Source organism: Sminthopsis crassicaudata, chromosome 1, assembly GCF_048593235.1.
Source record: "Sminthopsis crassicaudata isolate SCR6 chromosome 1, ASM4859323v1, whole genome shotgun sequence".
NCBI lineage: Eukaryota > Metazoa > Chordata > Mammalia > Dasyuromorphia > Dasyuridae > Sminthopsis > Sminthopsis crassicaudata.
Genome location: NC_133617.1, coordinates 238,762,624 through 238,783,161, shown reverse-complemented (window position 1 = coordinate 238,783,161; position 20,538 = coordinate 238,762,624). Strand labels below are relative to the sequence as shown.

General features: G+C 32.5%; 1 protein-coding gene across 3 annotated transcripts in view; it reads left to right on the top strand.

Moving 5' to 3' along the window:
- SS18 (SS18 subunit of BAF chromatin remodeling complex) overlaps positions 1 to 20,538 on the top strand; it is a 98,948-nt gene that overhangs the window by 7,785 nt on the left and 70,625 nt on the right. For all 3 annotated transcript variants that reach the window (XM_074276933.1, XM_074276914.1, XM_074276923.1), the window contains exons 2-3: positions 1,611 to 1,687; positions 12,155 to 12,239. In XM_074276933.1, coding sequence (XP_074133034.1) covers positions 1,611 to 1,687; positions 12,155 to 12,239 — 162 coding nt within the window. The remainder of the gene's footprint in view (positions 1 to 1,610; positions 1,688 to 12,154; positions 12,240 to 20,538) is intronic.

Genomic DNA, 20,538 nt, shown 5'->3' with positions numbered 1-20,538 from the left:
TTGAACTCAGATCCTTCTGATGTCATGGCTAGTGCTCTATCCACTACGCCACCTAGGTGCCCCAGTAGTATTAATTTTTTATACCTTTTGTTTTAACTGTTTTTTAATATGTTTACTGTTTTATTGTATCAAATCTTTAATTCAATCTGAGCATTCCAGAATTAACTTTTACTTAGAGATATGTTTAAATTTTAAAAAAGGGAATTTTCAATATTCCCTTCTAGGCTTCGTGCCATAATTTAGATCTAGTAGAGGAAAACTTATCCTAACTATTTCTTTCCCAAATAAAAAAAAAGCCACCAGTTAATTAAGCAGATGATAATATCATGTGTTTTTACAAATCTTTGATAGCAAGGCAATGATGTGTAATGGAAAAGACCATAGTTTTAAAGGCATAGAGGTTTTTCATTCAAGTCCCTCTTTTGACACTTGCTATCTTGTGAACCCTCTGGCCAAGTAGAAGATTCAGTTTCCCTGATTTTCCTCATCTGGAAAATGGGGATAAAAATTCCTGTAGTATATCTACTTTGGGACTTTTCACTCTGCTATACAAATAAATGACTTAAAACACATATTCTATCATTTGTAGAAAAAATAAATCCTCTGATTGTCAAGTAAGTAGAATTTTAAGCTTTGTTTTTGGTCTGGATCTGTCATTGAAAATGGTGCAAAGTAGTTTAGATAATGGTACCTATATTATCTACTTTGCTGGGTGATTTTTGTGGCTTTGTTTTTGGTCTGGATAGTATTTGATTGATAACAGGATTGAAATGATACTGGGAATTTCCTGTGAAGGAAAACTCCCTTTATCAATGCAGGTCTGCAGCTGGTCTCCTGTACCTTACCTGCTTAGAGAGTTGGGTCGCTGACAGGTTACATAATTGGCCTATGCTGGGGCAAAACTTGAATTAGGTTTTTGTAATTTGGTAGTACTTCATTGCCTCTTACAGTTTGTTAAAAAGATGCAATGAGACTAAAAAGTGCTTTACAAAATGCAAAAGTTCTCATTTAAAAAGTGTTAGCTTTTGTTAAATGCTGTGATGAGATGTAGAGAGCCTGACTTGACTTAGGAAGTTCAGGTTATAAGTTTAGCCTCTGGAGTACTGAGACTGGGCAAATCACTTTCACAAGTTAGTGTTATGATTAACTCTAAAATTATAAGATACCTACCTCACTAGGAAAAGCTTTCTGTACTTAGGGAATTAGAAGTTCATTCAAAAGCATTTATTGTTTGCATTAAAAAATCTTATTTTCATAAGTTTTATGTAAACATTTTCATTTTAAAACTCTGAGTACATAATTTTATATAAAATGATAGATAAGAAATTTAATTTTTTTTAGAAAGCTACATAAACTATGTTTATTAAACTATACTAAAAATTAGCAAGATATTGGAGTAAGAGCACTTAAGAATTTTAAGGTTACTGTTTCTTCCTTTACATTTTTATATGATGATTTTATGATAATATATAAAATTTCTTTGGGGTTTTTAATCATGTGTCTACACTCCTTTTAAAAAATAGCACTTATTAATATTGTAGGTTTTTGAAATTATAATATTTTTATCTAATGTTCAAGTTTATGACAAACTTTTTCAAATTTTATTTCAGATGTTGGATGAAAATAACCATCTTATTCAATGTATAATGGATTATCAGAATAAAGGAAAGACTACAGAATGCTCTCAGTAAGATTGATCTGAAACTTTTTTGGTATTTTCCATTTTTGTAAAAAGTGAAATGTATTATTTGAGGGATTTAAATTTTTTTTAAGACTTCTCACTCTGCTTATACAAATAAACCTTAAAGCATATATTTTATTGTTTATAAAAAATTAGCTCTTTCTGTGTTAGGAGATTATTACACCCTGATTTATTGCTTAAGGAAACATGGGAAGTTTACAATAAGTAAGTATATACTTTATTACAGTATGTATGTGTGTATGTGTGTATACACATACACATATACACACATATGTACATGTGTATATGTTTATAAATGAACCAAACTATCTACTTGTGTTTAAGATGATGACTTAAATATCTTTTCTAAGTTTATGTAATAACTTATGATTTCTGCAATGGAAAAGTAAGAATTGAAATCTTTCAAGGGAATGTAGAATACTTGTTCCCCCAGTGTGTCAGCACAGATTAATGCTTCAGGAAGAGCTTATTGGTGTGCTGCAACAAACCAGGTTTTTTCAACACCTCTGGCCTCTGCTCTTGGAAACCTTTCCTCTCATTTTCTTTATCTCTTCTGGACTTTCTTTTGCCTTCTTATTATAGTAAGATGTATTTTTTTTTTAAACAAAGCCACTTGGCCTGTTCCATCAATAGTGTGGATCCATTGGAAAGAGTATTGAATTTGAAGTCAGAGGAAATGGGTTTTAATTCTAGTTATTCTTGCCTTTGTGACCTTGGACAACTTCTTCTGGCCTCATTTCCTAATCTGTAAAAGGACAAGGTTAGAATAAGTGATCTCTTAATGTCCTTTTCCACTTCTAAACTTATGATCCTATAATTCCCATACTCAACAATTTGATTATTGGGTAGAGTATCTTCAACTTCTATGCTATACAAGCCAATTTGGGGATTTATATATCATAGAATTATTAAGCTTGGAAAACACTGATCTTGTCAAGTGGGGTTGCTACTATTAATCAGTTTTTTTTTTTAAAGGCTTTAGATTAAAAAAAGGAATTAATATTTCCTAAGGGATAGTATTGTAAAGTAGATATATGCTAGACTAGTAAAGTAGATATATGCTAGACTAGGTAAGAAAAAATCATAAGTCTGAAGCTAACTTTTCCTGTATCACATGATGAAATGACTTTACTCCTTGGCAGGACTTACCTTTTTACTTATTCAGGTAATCCTATTCTGTCTCTTCGAACAGATTGCTTTTGTCATTCACACTCTTATTCCCACTTGTTTTGAATCTCTCCTCTAATAGCTCATTACCTATTACCTGCAAAATATGCCTGTCTCCCCTATCCTGAAAAAACCCACACTTGACTTTTCTGTTCCTATGTCTTTTCTGTCCTTTATGGTTAAACTTCTCAAAAAAATCAACTATAATAGGTATCTCCACATTCTTTTCTCCCATTAAAAAAAAAATTTGTTTTTCCTTTCTTTTATTTAAAATTTAAATAAAAAAAAAAAAGAAAATTGTCATGTGCATATAAGTGAGGATTCAAATACGTAAATATAAATTTCTTCTTCAAGAAAACATAATAATAGTAAAACTATTCAGAACTGTCCTCTTTTCTTTGTTTCCTTATTAGTTTTCTTTTGTTCTCTGCTATAAATTTTTTACTTTATTCCTTTTTTTGCTTTTTCTTCCCTGCCTTCCCATCTTCTCCAAGTGGACTATAGTTAAGCATGGATATATTTATGACTATAGTTCCCTCCCGTCACTTATACTATTTCTAGTACTCTATCCCTGCCAACTTTTCTTACTTGCTATATTATAGCCAGCTATTACTTAACTTTTCTCTCTAGCCCAACTATGGTTCCTGTATCTTCTCCTCTATTTTTTCCTTCCTTCTTTATTCCTTTCCCATTAATCTATATATTTTATCCCATTCTTATTAATCTATATAACTTTCTATACTCTCCCTTAACTTATTCTCTTCCTCTCTTATTTCTTTATAGATTTTAGGAGTTACATTCGTGTGTGTGTGTGTGTGTGTGTGTGTGTCCTCTTTAACTCATTCCCAATGTGAATAGGATTTTAGAACTACCAGCCCTCCTCCACCATCTAAATCCTCTTGTCAGTTTTTGCTCTTACATCTTATTTGTATAACATAATTGCTATTTTTACTTTTTCAAACAGGTTGTCTTATTGAGTTTCTTGAAAATAGTCTTTGATATTGACTCATGTCAAATTTTCATTTTGTTTTGTTATTTTGAGAGGCACTTGGAATTAAATGACTTGCCTAGAGTCACATAGTCTTGTAACTGGTAATTGTTAAGGGTCTGAGGTTACATTGGAACTCAGATCCTCCTGACTAAAGGGCTGATATGCTATTTCCTTGTTATCTAGTTGCAACAAAATCCTAAAAATCTGACTGTTCGTTCAATAGTGGTTTTTTAAAAATTCAGTATTTTATTTAATTTTACTGGATAATTTTGGCTACAACACTAATTCTTTTGATTGTCAATATGTAGTATTCTCAGTCTTTTATTATAGTTGCTCATAGGTCTTTGTAGTTCTGGCATATATGAGTTTTGTGGTTATTATGGCTGCTTATAAAATTTTCTCTCTGATCTGAGAGTTTGAAAATTTAACAGTGATGTCCCTTTATATTGTAGGATCTCTTTCAGGTGGTGAGCAATGGATTTTTTTTTTTTTTTTTTTCTTTTCCCCTCTCACTTCAGAACAATTTTCTTTAGCTATTTCTTGTATTATTGTATTAAGGTTCTTTTTTTTGATCATAACTTTCAAGAAGTACAATTATTGTTAAGTTTTTCTCTTGATCTGTTCAGATTTATTGTTTTTCTTATGAGATGTCTCACATTTCTCTTCTATTTTTTTCATTCTTTATGTTTTATTTTATTATTTCTTGGTCTCATAATTTGGCTGGCTACCCCTTGGTCAATTCTAATTTTTTTTCCCCCATAGTATTTTATTTTTCCAAATACATGTAAATATGGTATTCAACATTGATTTTTGTAAGACTTTGTATCCCAGATTTCTCTTTCCTTGCCTTCTCACTTCCCCAAGACAGCAAGCAATCTAATATAAGTTAAATATGTGCAATTTTTTAAAGCATTTTTTTTTTTTTTTTGTTATGTTGTGAGAGAAAAATCAGACCAAAAGAAAGCATTCTGCTCATGTTCATGTAAGTCTCCCCAGGCCTCTCTGAAATCATCGTTTCTGATCATTTCTTATAGAACAATAATATTCCATAACATTCATATGCCATAACTTATTCGGCCATTCTCTAACTAATGGGCATCCACTCAGTTTTCAATTCCTTGCCACAACAAAAAGGGCTGCCACAAATATATTTCCACATGTAGGCCCTTTCCCCTCTTTTATGATCTCTTTGGGATACAGGCCCAATAGTGGCAGTGCCTTATCGAAGGGTATGCAGTTTTAGAGCCCTTTGGGCATATTTCTAAGTTCTCTAGAATGGTTGATTCATTTTACAGCTCTAGCAACAATGCATTAGTATCCCAGTTTTCTCATATCTCTTCCAATATTGATCATAAATGACAAATAATGTCATTTTAGCCAATCTGAGAGGTGTAAAGTGGTACTTCAAAGTTTTCTTAATTTGCATTTCTTTGATCTGCAGTGATTTATAGCATTTTTTTTCATGTGAGTATAAATGGCTTTAACTTCATCTGAAAATTATGTGTTCATAGCCTGTGATATCAATTTAGGAATGATTTATATTCTTATTGGAGTTGTTTGAGTTGGTCTTTTATCAGAAACATTGGCTATAAAATTTTTTCCTCAGCTTTCTATTTCCTTTCTAATCTTGACTACATAGGTTTGTGCAAAAACATTTTAATTTAATGTACTCAAAATGATCCATTCCTTCCTTCTCCAAAGATCTGATAGGTAGTCTATTCTTTGCTTTTCTAATTTGCTTATTGCCCTTTATGTCTAAATTATGAACCCATCTCAACCTTGTCTTAGTATAGGATGTTAGATGTTGGTCTCTGCCTAGTTTATGTCATACTATTTTCTAATTTTCCCAGCAATTTTTGTCAGATAGTGAGGTCTTACTCCAGAAGCTGGAGTCTTGGGATTTATCAAACACTAGATTACTATAGTCCTGGCCAGAAGCAATCAGCATAACCTGGTGAGCATAGAAACAGTCAGTGGGTCAGGGAAGCTGTTGGCTAGCTACCAGCATTTACAAGAAGATAGAGCTCTTAGTTTTAGATTTCAGGCCATGGAGGAGAACTGAAGGGAGACTCAAAGAGGGAGGCAATATCCCTCTACACACCCAAATACTAGAGGGGGGTCTGTGCTGGTTGCTTCTGGCCAGGGTCACTCAGCAACACAGCTGGACCTAATGTTCCTTATTAGCAGAGATTCCTTTGATCTTCTCTGATTCAGATCCTGGACTCAGCACAGTGTTGAGGAGGTGAAAGTTAACTGTGGTTGGGACTGAGGCTACCTCCTATTTGAACCTAGCTAACTCCACAGCTCAGGTGTTTCAGGGAGCTAGCCTGAAGGTGTTTACACTTCACATAATCTAAATCTCCTTCTGGGGGTCTTCAGATCTTTTCCAGTTCCAGGAGAGCCCTTGCTTGTTCTGCCCTTTGGTTTTTATCAGTCTGTTCACCCTAAGACACAATTTGGTTTTGTTTGGGAGAAATCTGGAGAGCCTGGAATCTTCTCTTCTACTCTTTTTTTTACCATTTGTAATCTGACTTCCAATTTTATCATTCCACTGAAACTTTCTCTAAAGTTACCAGTGATCTTTTAGTTGCTAAATCCAGGTGCCTTTTTTCAGTCTCTATTCTCCTTGAATTCTCTGCAGCTTTTGATATTATTAATAACTCTTTTCTCCTTGACAATTTAATTCTTTCTAGGTTTTTACATACCCCCTCTTTCTTGGTTTTTCTCCTACCTATCTGATTGCTCTTTCTCTCCTTTGCTGGATCCTCCTCTTGTTAATGCTCTCTAACTTGGTGTCTCTCAAGGCTCTATCCTGTTAACTTCACTTGATGGTTTCTGTCATTTCCTATGGATTTAATTACCATCTTTATGTTGATATATCTTCCTTGCCCTAGTCTCTCTGCTTGCCTCCAGTTTCACATCTTCAGCTGCCTCTCAGACATCTTGAATTGGACTTCCAGTAGATATCTTAAACTTATGTCAAAACAGTATTAAAAAAAAATCTTTCTTTCCAATCCTACCCCATCTTATATTTCCTTTTCCTGTAGAAGACAATGTTTTCCTCCCAGTTCCTCAGGTTTACAACCTAAGTCACTCTCGACTCCTCACTGTCTCTCACTCTCTGTAGACAGGTTGTTCCAAATTGTTGCCAAGGCCTTGTAACATTTCTACAACTCCTTTTCTTCTTCCACCCTGCCCCAACTCTAGTACAGGTTGTCATCACTATGTACTTTGTAATAGCCTGCTGGTAGGTCTGCCTGCTTCAGGTCTCTCTCCACTCCAGTCCATTCTCCATTCAGCTACTAACATAATTCCTAAGATGTAAGTCTGATCATGTCACTCCCTTTACTCATTAATCACCAGTGGCTTCCTGTGATGTCATATGAAATAAAATGTTCTCTTTGGCATCCAAAGCCTTTCAAAATCTAGCACCCTCCTTTTCCAGTCTTCTTACAGTTTCCTCCCTGCCACGGACTCTTTAGTCCAATGTCATTGGCCTTCTGGCTGTTTCACTAAGATTTTCCATCTCTGGCCTCTGGGTATTTTCTCTGGATGTCCTCCATGCCTGGAATGTTCTCCTTTTTCTGCTTTGACTACTGACCTTCCTGACTTCCTTTAAATGCCAGCCAAAATTCTTACAGGAAGCCTTCTGGACCTCTCAATTCTAGGGGTTTCTCTATGTTAATTATCTCCTGTTTATCCTGTATATAGCTTGTTTAACGGACATTTGGATGTTTCTCCCATTACACTCCTTGAGATTGCCTTTTGCTTCTTTTTGTATCCCCAGTGTTTAACACAGCACCTGAAAGATGGGTGCCTAAAATTTGCTTATTAATTGATGATTAATTGGTGATTCTTCCTCTCTAGGGAAAGAAAAAAAAGGAATACAAACAGAAGGGGAAAATCAAGAAATATAAAAAAATCAGCAAATTGTTAAGGCTGTGTAAATTTTTCTAATATGCTGTATAGTTGAAACCTTTGCTAATATACAAACTACACAGATGTTTGAGGCTCATACTGTATGAAAAGAACATTGAACTAGAAGTTAAGTTTCTTGTTCTAGTTTTGCCACATTATTTGTGTGGCCTTAGCCAAGTCACTTCTCTTTGAGCCTCTGTTTTCTTAATTTTTAAAATAGATACGTTGGATTTGGTAATCCTTGATATACCTTCTAGATTAAATATAATGTGATTCTGTGAACTTTGTGATTCAGGAAAAATCCTGGTGGAAGACTAATTCTATATAGAAAGTTATGTCATTTAGGGCTTTCACAGTATAGAAAATTGATTTATGTTACTTCACACTTCTAACATCCTTTTGCCCAGTACTTAATGGATGCTGTATATGGTTGCAGATATATAAGGCCTTTTTTTTTTTTTTTTTTTTTTTTTTTTTATAAACCATAGTCTCATAATTACTACAGCAATATACAGCTGCATCTCTGCCAGGTATACCATGATTAAATATATTTAGCTCCATGCTGTAGTTGCCAGTCTCAATTTTTTAGAAATTATGGGTTTTAAAAATCACAGTGTATCTTTTCATAGAGGTGTTTTTGAATTTCAAAATATTCTCCATTCAAAATTTACTTTCATGTAGAAGATTTTTAGAAAAATTAATGGAAAGGTTATCAAAAACACATTTATTTTACTTTATAAAATCTAAAGCATTTTTTTTCCTAATATTTTATTTTTCCAATAACATGCAAAGATAGTTTTCAACATTCACCTTTGCAAAATCTTGTTTGGAATTTTTTTCCTTCCCTTCTCTCTTGTTACCTTCCTAAGACAGTATGCAATCCAATATAGGTTAAACATGTTTGTTCTTACAAATATATTTCCCTATTTGTCATTAAAATATGTTTTTCTATAACTCTATATGTAGGTTTATCCTTAAAATGAAGTAGTTTAAGGTATTTTGAAATTAATTTTGTAGCTACATGAGAAAACTGACTTTATTTATCCAAGACAAAGCTTTAGATTTTTATAGGGTTACTGAAATTTGAACTATTTTCTAATGTAAGAGATTAATAAATGTATTATTTAAACAAGAAGCTTATGTGTTCTGGTTTTTTTTCCTTTTAAGTAGGTACATATCTTTTAATAGGTGCAAAGGAGATATTTTAAACACTCTCATTGATCTATTATCTCATCATTTGGTAGTTTGCTCTAATTTTGAAGATCATTTTCTATTTTCCCATCCAATCTTGATTGTTGTCCTTGCTTTCTCAACAGTTTGGGGAAGGAAATGGGATGATGACATTGGGATTTAATGTAACATGCAAGGATACTTATGGATCACTCTGGTTTTATTCTTTTGACATTCCCAACAAATTTTCCTGCCACATAATTCCTTGATGGCATCCTTTATTTCTGTTGTTCATTATAGTTCCTACTGGTTATATGTTACAGTCTGCTCCGTGCTGTCAGCATGCATCTTTTTCTTGTTCTTCTGATACTTTTCTTTAGAATGTGACAAATGTGTTCAACTTGTTGACTGGATGCTTAGGGAACCAGATTAAAATTAATTGGGAAATGTTTAACAAATTAAAAATATGATAAAACAGATAATTTTAATTTGTATTTTTCTAAGTCAATATTCAGTAGGAATTCATTTTTACTTTTTTGACATCAGTCTCTGAAGAACTTTGAATATAATAGGGCAGCGAAATTAGCTGCAAATTAAAATTTTAAAACAAAAAATAGATTTCAATTGGTGCTACATGAGAAACTTAAAATATTGATTAAGGGACTTTAACTTTTTTTTCATCTCCCTATCTGATTATAGATTGAGAAAAAATCATGAGTTTTACTGATTTTTCAATTCCCAAATGATTACCTTGATTTAGAATTAATTTCTTCACATTCATATGTTCTCGTATAGTTAAAAGCTATACTACTACTTTAGTTAACAGTTTAAGATTTCAGAAAATTTTAGCAGCACTCATTTTGGTTTAAAATTTTTTAGTGATAATTATTTTTCATTTCTGAATATCACATACGTGTGTATGTGTATACATACACACTTACAAATCCCTTCCCAACTGTAGTATATTTCTTTTAACAGAATAAAAAGAGGGGAAAACATCTCAACAAAACTAACAAGCACTTATCCTCTCAGATGATACATGTACTATTCTATATTCATAATTCTTTATCTCTGTAAAGGGAGATGCAGTTTCTTATTTCTTTTCTTGAGTCAAACTGTCATTTTAATTTCATCATTAAGTTTTGCTTTTTTGTTGTTCTTCCTTTTTATATATTGTAATTATTCATTTAATATATTTCAAAAGTCTTCATATTCATAACTACTTATGCAATAGTAGTCTATTACATTCATGTGTCACTTTGTAAAAAACTTTTTTCTTAAGAATTCATAAGTAGCTATTTTTTTCTTTTCTTTTTTTTTGTTTTTTAAAGCAAACAAAGAAAGGGAATGTGATAGCTGAATCTGTGCCTGAGGAAAATTCATTTTGGCATTTGTATTAAAGGATGAATTAGAGAAGCGGTGGAATAGGAAAGAACTTGAGACCATTAGGAAATTAACTGTAGTTCAAGGGAGAGATGATTAGGGCCTAAGCTATTTAACAGAGGTCCAGAATCATTGCCTTGGTTTGGTCAAGCAAATTTATCCCTACTTTTGAAGTATTAATCTGACTTCACTGTTGTGGTAATGGTACACATTTTCTTTGCATAGTACTGTAAGCTATGCAAAAGTAAATTGGAAAAGAAAATTAATAAAAATTTGATGGATTGGTTAGACAATAAATTACTGATATTTGTATATAATTCTCTAAATACAAAGAGGTAGTAGGAAAATAAAAACATGGTATGGCATACTTTTAGAAAAGAAAGACTTTATATTTAGTGACAAGGCTTGTAGATTTCTGAATAGGAACTTCCATGATATTTCCATTCCAGTTACAAAAAATTGCTAAAATAAAAATGTTAAGTTTGGTGTAATGAAAGTTTTCTCATATGTCAGCAATAATACTTAATAATGGTGCTTGGTTATTTTAATCACAAAATTAATTGCTCTCATATTCAGAGAATTGAAGTATATTGGAAAGAAAACTAGTCCTGGCACCAGAAAAACCTGGGTTCACATTCTGCTTCTGATGATTACTTCATGTAATGTGTGTGACCACCAGCAACATCAGAAGGCATCAGTTTCATCTTCCATAAAATGAATAAATTAAAATAGACTATGTCTGTGGTTTCATCATGCCCTGGACAGATGTTCTCCTAAAAATGTTTTTCCTTGTTTTAAAATCCAGTAACTTAATTGTGAATGTGGTGGTGAATATGGTGAACAAAGAACACAAGGCTATGAACTAGTTTTGGTCTCATTTTTAAATCTGATAACTGGTATAGAAGAGATATGTACCCTTTTTCTTTAGGAGGGAGGAAGAGACATGTATATAGTAACAACTGAAAGTAACAAGATGTGATAGAATTTAGCAAGAAAAGGCTTTTTTATTTTATTTTTTATTTTTTTAAGCATAACCTTTATATTGGGGAAGCATATTTAATTTGAATAAAAAGATTTTTTGGAATTACTATTAGGTTCTTTAAATTTTTTCCCTAATAGATCTTAGTTACTAGGTGCCTATTTGTTGTCTTAACTTGAAGTATAATAAAAAAAGCAAGCTGGGCTATATACTTGAGTTCACTTTTATATTTTTGTGAGGCATGAGCCAAATGTATCAAATTACTGATATAAGTGAAATTGTAGGGGGAATGTTTAATCAGTAAACTAAATTAATGAGCTTTTAAAAAGTTTTTGACACCTTGTATGTAGTATGCATATTTCTATCTTCCTTCTGTGTTGTGACTGATATTGCATCTACTGGAATGAAAATAAACTAACAGACAGTGATTCTAATTCATTTTATTGTGACCATTAAGTTTCAATGAATTTGCTGATTATAGAAGGATTAAATCTTGCTTCTTCATTTGTGAGAAGAGAAGATTAGGCAATTTTTCTTCCTCTTTTCATTCTAGCAAAATATTATCTTTATATTTGAGTTGAGTTATGATCTGAAAATGGTAAAGTGAAATTTAAGTTTCATTCAAATTTTCCTTTTTTTGGTTCCTAGGGAAATATCATTCATTTCATTAAAGTAGATAAAATATGGTTTTAAGACTGATTTTATATAAAAACTTGAAAAAACAGTTTGGGGTTTCAATGCTTATTAGGTATTTGAATTGAAACCTTTATATACAATTTCTGACTTGATTATAATACATTGTTCATATATCTTAGCTTTTAATTTTGATTTTTGTTTTTAATAGGTATCAACAGATGTTGCACACCAATTTGGTTTATCTTGCTACAATAGCAGACTCCAATCAAAATATGCAGTCTCTTTTACCAGCAGTAAGTATCTCCACTGTGGTTTGAATTAGGCAGTATTCACAAATGGTTTTAATTTCCTTCTGAAACAGCAAATTTATATCAAAGTTAACATATTAAATGAATGTCTTTCCATCTGAAGTGGAAATCTTGTTTTTGATAGCGGCCAGATTAGGTACTAATCACATAATTCACTTGAGTGAATTCCTTTTCCTTTTTCTTATCATTTCCCAACTCCTTTTCTCCTCCTAATGTGTAGCATTTCTTTATATGGGAAACTAAGCCCTGAATTTAGCATATCTTTTAGTTGGAAAAACCACTTTGAATGTTTAAAAAATTGAACATTTCTTATTCTCATTTCTATAGGGATCTACTTGATATGTTGACACAAAGAAGATAAAAGTATAGTCCATACTATAGGATTGTAGCAATTAAACTCTAAGCAGAAAAGATTTAAAATTTGGAAACAATTTTTTTTTTTGCTATTTTTTAAAGAATCATTGGAGTCATGTAGGGCTGAATTATTCTAAGCCTGATTTTTATTTTTATTTTATTAAGTACACTTTTCTCTCTACATTTTTAGTAATAATAGCTTTTTAATTTTCAAAATACAAAGATAGTTTTCAACATTCACCCCTCCAAAATCGTGTTCCAAAATTTTCTCCCTCTTCCCCCTCTCCTAAGAGAGCAAATAATCCAACATAGGTTAAACATATATAATTCTTCTAAACATATTTACACATTTATCATGTTGCATAAGAAAAAACAGATCAAAAGGGAAAAAAAGGTATGAGAGACAAAAACAAGCAATTAAAAAAAAAAAAAGGTGAAAATACTTTGCTTTTATCCACTAAAATCTCCATAGTTCCCTCTCTAGATTGGAATAGCTCTTTCCCATCATCTCATTGTTGAAAAGAACCACATCCATCACAGTGATTGATCATCATTTCTTATAGAACAATAATATTTCATAATATTTGTATACCATAACTTAGTTAGCCATTGCCTAATTGATGGGCATTGATGGGTTTCTAGTTCCTTGTCCTTACAAAAAGGATTGCTGTTAACATTTTTGCATATATAGATTCTTCTTCCTCTTTTATGATCTCTTTGGCATACAGACTCAATATTATGTTGGATCAAAAAGTATGCATAGTCCTTTGGGCATAGTAGAATCAGTCCACAATTCTACCAATAATGTATGCCAGTTTTTCCACATGCCCTCCAACATTTATCAATATTTTTTCCTGTTATCTTAGTCAATTTGAAAGGTGTGAAATGGTGCCTCAGAATTGCCTTAATTTGCATTTCTCTAATCAATAACAATTTAGAGTATTTTTTCATATGACTAGAAATGGCTTTAATTTCTACACTTAAAAATTGTCTGTTCATATCCTTTGCCCATTTATCAATTGAGGAATGGCTTGTATTATAAATTTGAGTCAATTTTCTATTTATTTTTAGAAATGAGGCGTTTATCAGAAACATTGGATGTAAACTTTTCCCCAGTTTTCTGCTTCCCTTTCAGTCTTGGCTTTATTGGTTTTGTTTGTACAAAAACTTTTAAATTTAATGTAATCAAAATTATCCACTTTGCATTTTATAATATTCTCTAGTTCTTCTTTGGCCACAAATCTCTTCCTTCTCCAAAGATCTGACAGGTAGTCAGTCTATTCCTTGCTTGACTAATTTATTTATAGTATTACCTTTTATGTTTAAATCATGAATTCATTTTGACTTTATCTTGGTATAGGATGTTAGGTGTTGGTCAATGTCTATTTTCTGCCATGCTGTTTTCCAACTTTCCCAGCAATTTTTGTCAAATACTGAGTTCTTATCCCAAAAGCTGGGGTCTTTGGGTTTATCAAACACTAGATTACTATGATCACTGACTACAGTGTCTTCTGAACCTAATCTATACCACAGATCCACTAGTCTAATTTCTTAATCTGTATCAAATTTAGCCTGCTTTTTAAAGAGTTTTTTTTTTAAATGCTATCCTGATATTTAAAAAAAAAAAAAAAAAAAGCAAGCAAATAACAAAAAGGTGAAAGTGCTATATTGAAATCCATATTTACAGCCCCCTCTCTGGATACAGATGGCTTTCTCCATCACGAGTCTATCAGAATTGGCCTAAATCATTTCATTGTTGAAAAAAGCCAAGTGTAATAGTTGATCATTACATAATCTTCTTGTTAAGTTCTTTAAAAAAATCTTGGCCTTTTCAGGAATTATAATTGATTTAATGCTGAATCTATTTTTCTTTGAGGTTTTGTTTATATATGTTTTCGAGTCCTTTTTTTTCTTTCTGGGTTTGTGTCCTAAAACATCCCTATCATCATAAAAAACATCCTTTTTTTATGGTGGGATGTTTTTTCTTTGCTCATTCTTCTAAACTCCTTGACTTTAGATTTGGTGTTAGCGTTATGCTCTGCATGTTTCTGGAGGGAACATCTATCATTCTTCTGCTACTGTTTTCTTGGGATGTTGAGTGTTGTATTTATTATTTGGACTTCTCAAGGGTAGCTTGGATTGGGGTCCTGTAAGCTTTCAGAGCTCCCAAAATGGTCTGATCTAGGGAAAGGTCTGATTGCTGCCCCTCACCCTTCCCTGGGTTTGACCTTTGCAAGTTCCTGACCTGTGTTTGGGTCTAAGCTAAGTTAGGTGCTATTGGATTACACCCTCTCAGTCATCTGGAAAACTCAGCTGGTTCATAATAGCCATATAGACACCCCATTGCTCTTGGATTATTGCCCTGATTGTTCCTCTGCAGGCTTCAGAATGTATTAGAAATTGAGACTGTTGTGCTCTTTGGATCTGAGCCACAATGTATGTGCTCACTTCAGAACTTACAGCATTTTTTCTCTCTCTTTTTTTTTTTGCTAAACAATTGGGTTAAGTGACTTGCCCAGGGTCACACAGCTAGGAAGTGTTAAGGGCCTAAGTCCCATTTGAATTTAAATCCTTCTGACTCCAGGGCTGGAGCTTTATGCATTATGTTATCTAGCTGCAGAACTTCCTCCTTTTTAAGCAGACTGCCCTGGGTCTTTGAGAAAACCTTACTTCAGAAGTTTCTCTTGGAATCCATGACATAGAAATAGGTAATGGGTGAAAGCTGCCAATTGACACTTATTACCACACCCTGCTTCATGTTACAGAGCCTCTGCATTGCAGAGTTTTCATTGCTATTATAACGTAATTTAAAAATTCTTTCAAAATTTTTCTATTATTTAAGAAATCCTAATTATTCTTGTGGGCAAGATGTTGATTTAGGTTTATTCTCTTTTTTAGTTTAGTGTCTTGGTCATTTCTGAGTTTATATAACAATTCTTTATTTTTTGCTTGTTCATTTTTAGTGTTGAGGCCTTTGCCCTGAGAATCCTTCTTTAGGATCCCTGTTCCCCCCTTTTTTGACCCATGGTCACTATGGTTTCCCTCTTCTTATGATGTAGATCCTTTCTTCTGGAAGGGAAGGAGAGGTCTTTTTTATTATTTTTCGTCACAAGCTGCATCTTTCTTGGTTGGGGTTTTTCCCCCATGGGCAGAGGAGGGTAAAGAGAAAGGACTTTATATTTGTCTTTCTACTGATATCCTTTTTCTCTTTCAATGCCCCTTTCACCTCTCCCATTTTGTTGTCTTTGCTTTGAGACTTTTAACATTTTCTTTCTTCCTTGGGAGAAATTTTTCACTTTGATCTCTCTGGATGTCTTACTATTGAAACTTTTTTTCTGGGGAGTTTCCCTTCCTTAAGGCTTTCACTTTCATCTTCATTCCTCAGGGTATTTCTTTGCCTTGGCTCTTTTTATTTTATTTTATTTTTTTGCTGGAAGCTTTTCACTTATATTTTCATTTTTACCCTTTGAGGGATATGACTCTTAACTGTTTTTAACTTTAGGGTTGTATCCAGATCACATTTTTAGCATTGTAGTGTGTGGGGATATTGAATATAGTTTTCTTCTCCTCAGCCATCTTAATGTTTGTTCACTCCCAGCTCCAATTGTTAGGAAGTTTTCTATGTAGCTGGGTGGCAGCAAGCCAGGAATCAGGAAGACTCCTCCTTTTGAATTCAAATCTGGTCTTAGATACTTACTAGCTGTGTGACTTAATTGTGTTTGCCTCAGTTTCCTCATTCATCAGATCACTTGGAAAAAGAAAGGATTTTAACATTGTTATCTTTGCTAAGAAAATCCCTAATGGGGTCATGAAGAGTAAGATGTGACTGAATAACAAATTTGCCAGCCATTACTCTTTGTTTTGTCCTCTGTTGCTAAAGAGAAAAAGTCCAATCCCTTCTCTACAAGAGAGTTCTTTAGATACTGGAAGGCAGTTATATTCTTTTAAAATGTTTTCCAAGTTAAATTAAAAAAACCACAACTAAAAATTAGTTAAATCTAATTCTTTCACATTTGATACTTTATATAGGATGTTTTTCTTTTGCCATCCTGGTTGTCCTTGGACAATGTAGTTTATTTTTGTTCTGTTTTAATCCACACTGAACAAAAATATCTCAGATAGGGTCCAAGAATGGCAAAGTACACAGGGACTTATCACCTCCTTATTCCTGGAAACTGTGTTTCTCTTAATGCTGATCACATTATCTTTTTTGGTTGCCACAATATACTACTAGTTTGGGAATTTGCAGTTCAGTAAAATCTCCGTGTCTCTTTCAGACAAACTGCTGCCTAGCCATGTCTTTCTGTCTTAGTACATGTGAAATTGATTTCCTTGTGCTTATATATAAAACTTTGCATTTATCTGTTCTGAATTTCATCTTATCTTATTGGATTCATTCTATTAATATGATCTTTTTGAATCCTCACTTTGTCATATAGTATATTATTTATTCCTTCTACTTTTGTTTCATATACAAATTTGATCAATATGTTAGTCATTCCTTTTATCAAATTTTTGATAAAAGGTTAAACAGCAACTGATTTCATAGTGTATTGAAAAATACTTTGTAAAATACCCAATGGGTAGATAATCCATCTTTCAGCCTGGACTCTTAGCAACTCAGGAGATATTTGTTGATTGCTCATTAAGTACATTAATACATTCTAATAAATAATGCAGGAAGGTAAAATAGTTCTTGCTTTTAAGATTTTACCATTTATTTGAGAATACAAGATATAAACATGTGAAAAGTTTCACAAGATAAGAAATAAAACTTCGTGGCAGTGAAAAGAGATATTATAGGCAGTGTAGTGCTAATTACTAAATGAATAATACAGATTAGAGGTAATGTGATCTTATCATCAGGCTGGTTATATCAGGGGTGCCTTTGTGGAGAGATTTGGGTTTTATTAGTAATCTGGAAAACTGCCCAGTATTTTTTGATAGTCATGGAGAGCTTTCCAGGTGGAATATGATAACAGTATATGGTAAAATTGCCATGGATCACTGCTACACAGATCCTAGAAGAAGATAGTTATCAGAATGTGCTATATAATTTTATTTCTGTACCTTCCATAGGATTATAAACTTTGTAAATTTCATCTGAAAACTTGTTGGGAGATTTTAGCTGTAATCAGTAAATATTTTTGTGATATTTGATTGTGTTATTAAATATTTCTTAAGCTCCCTCTGTGGGCTGGAAGGAATTTAGAGGTCATCTAATACATTTTACAAAGAGGAAACAGACCTGGAGAGGCAAGGAAGAAGGAAGAGTTAAAAGAAAATAACAAGTTTTCTCATATGAGAAGTTAGATAAGTGTTAGTGTTATTGGAAAAAAAAAAAGTGATTTCAAAAAAAAAGAGCAGATTTTGGGCAAAAAACAGTAAATTCAGTTTTGATGGCAACTAGGAGAGATAATAGAAAGCATAATGATTAGCCTAGAGTAAGATAGACTTTAGTTTAGATTTAGACTTATACTCTTACTAGTTATGTAACTCTGGGCAAGTCAGTTTGAAAAAAAAAAACAAAAAACCTGTTTGCCTCAGTTTCTTCAATTATAAAAAAAGGAGATAAGAGCACCTACCTTGTTAGGGTTGTTGTGAGGATCAAATGAGATTGTAAAGCACTTAGCACAGTATCTGGTGAAAAGTAGATACTATATAAATGTCTTCCCAAGTATTACTTCGGAAAGTTTGTGCTTGTACCTGGATCTTTGGATTCATATTAAATACTCAATCTACTTTGCCTGCTCTGTTTTCCCCAGAAGAGACAATTGGATTGGAACTCAACTGGTAAGACAAGTTAATTTGGGAATAGAACAGTTTAGTATATAAGGTACATAGAAAGCTTCATATACATTTTAGGGAGTAGACAGTAATTTAAACATATTAATAGCTCTTTATTTTTCAAAGTACATGCAAAGATAGTTTTCAATATTCGCCCCTCTAAAATCTTGTGTTCCAAAATTTTTTTCCCTCTCCTCTAAATAATAAGTAATGCAATATAGGTTAAACACTTGCAATTCTAAACATATTTCCACATTTGTCATGCTGCGTGAGAAAAATCAGATCAAAAAAACCCAAGAAAAAAGCAAACAATAACAACATCAGCAAAACTGAAAATATTGTGCTTTTATCCATATTCAGTCTTCATAGTTCTTTCTCTGGATTTGTATGGCTCTTCCATCACAAGTCTATTGGAATTGCCTTGAATCACCTCATTGTTGAAAAAAGCCATGTTCATCACACTTGATCATTACATAATCCTGTTGTTGCTGTGTCCAGTATTACATTGGTTCTACTTCATTTAGCATCAATTCATGTAAGTCTTTCTAGACCTTTCTGAAATCATCCTGCTTATCATTTCATATAAGACAATAATATTCCAGTACATTCATATACTACAGCTTATTCAGGTATTCCTCAATTAATGGGCATCCACTCAATTTCTATTTTCTTGACACTTCAAAAAGGTTGCTGCAAATATTTTAGCACATGTGGGTCCTTTCCCTTTTTTATGATCTCTTTGGGATACAGACTCAGTAGAGACACTGTTGGATCAAAGGGTATTCACAGCCTAAAAATGATTTATTAAAGAAACTCACTTTCATGTATTTCACCTTATCTATCTTGATTGAGAAAGTTAATGGTCAACTTTTTAATTAAACTTGTGATTTAATTACATAAAAAGATTAAAAACGCTTCCCTATTTAGAATAATACAGAATGCCAAGAACTAAGCCAAATAAACCACTAGTAGCTAAGATTGATATCAGAAATACCAGGTACTAGAAACTCATAAACTCTAAGATTCATAACATTGGATTTATTTTATTTTGCATCAAATTCTAATACATTTCTGAATTCTTAGTGAACAGATTTGAGGTCATAAATCAGAAAGGGGGAAAAGACTGTGCAATGAGAACAATCATTTATGGAATAGTTTCAGGTGTAGAAATCATTTTATATTCATTATTGTTCCTCATAGCAGCACTGTAAAGTAGGTGTTAATATTGGTCGTATTTTACAAAGGAGAAAGGTAATTTAGATAGGTTATGTAGTTTAGTTGCAGGATCCAAACTGGTCTTCATGACTGGAGTCCAATATGCCATTGACTGTATTTTGCTATCACTCCAAGTAATAGTAAAATAAGAGAAACTAAGACTTTAAAAAGTATCATGGTCTGGACTCACAGAATCTTAAGAAGTAAGCCTTTTGATATGCCTCAGTAGGCACTAAATTATAAATTCTTAAGTACTTCAAAATTCCAAGATTTAGCCTCTCTGTGATCTAGATAATAACAATTTCAGTAAAATATGATGTAAAAATAATTGTTATTCCTAATAATATGACCCATAATTACCACATACATGTTTTTGAATTTTTTTTCCCAGTAATATATAAAAAGAATTTTTAACATTCATTTTTAAAATTTTGAGTTCCAAATTCTGTACCTTCCTCTCCTTGCTCTGAAATAAGTAATTTGATTACATGTAAAATTATGCAAAACAGACTTCCATATCAGTCATGTTATAAAAGAAAACACAAAAAACCCCAAAGAAGTGAAAAATAGTATCGTTAGTCTGCATTCAGACTTCATCAGTTTTTTTTTGTGAAAGTTCGTAGCATTTTCCATCTTGAGTCCATTGGAATTTTCTTTGACATTTGTATTGCTGAAATTAGATAAGTCATTAACAGTTGATCATCATAAGTATATTGCTGTTTTTGTGCATATTGTTCTTCTGGTTCTGCTGTCTTCACACTGCATTCTTAAGTCTTTCCACATTTGAAATCATCCTGCTTGTTATTTTTTATAGTACAATAGTATCCATTACAACCATAATACAATAACTTGTTTGACCATTCAGTCCCTCCTTTTCATTTTCCAATTCTTTGCCACTCCAAAAAGAGCTGCTATAAAATTTTTTTGA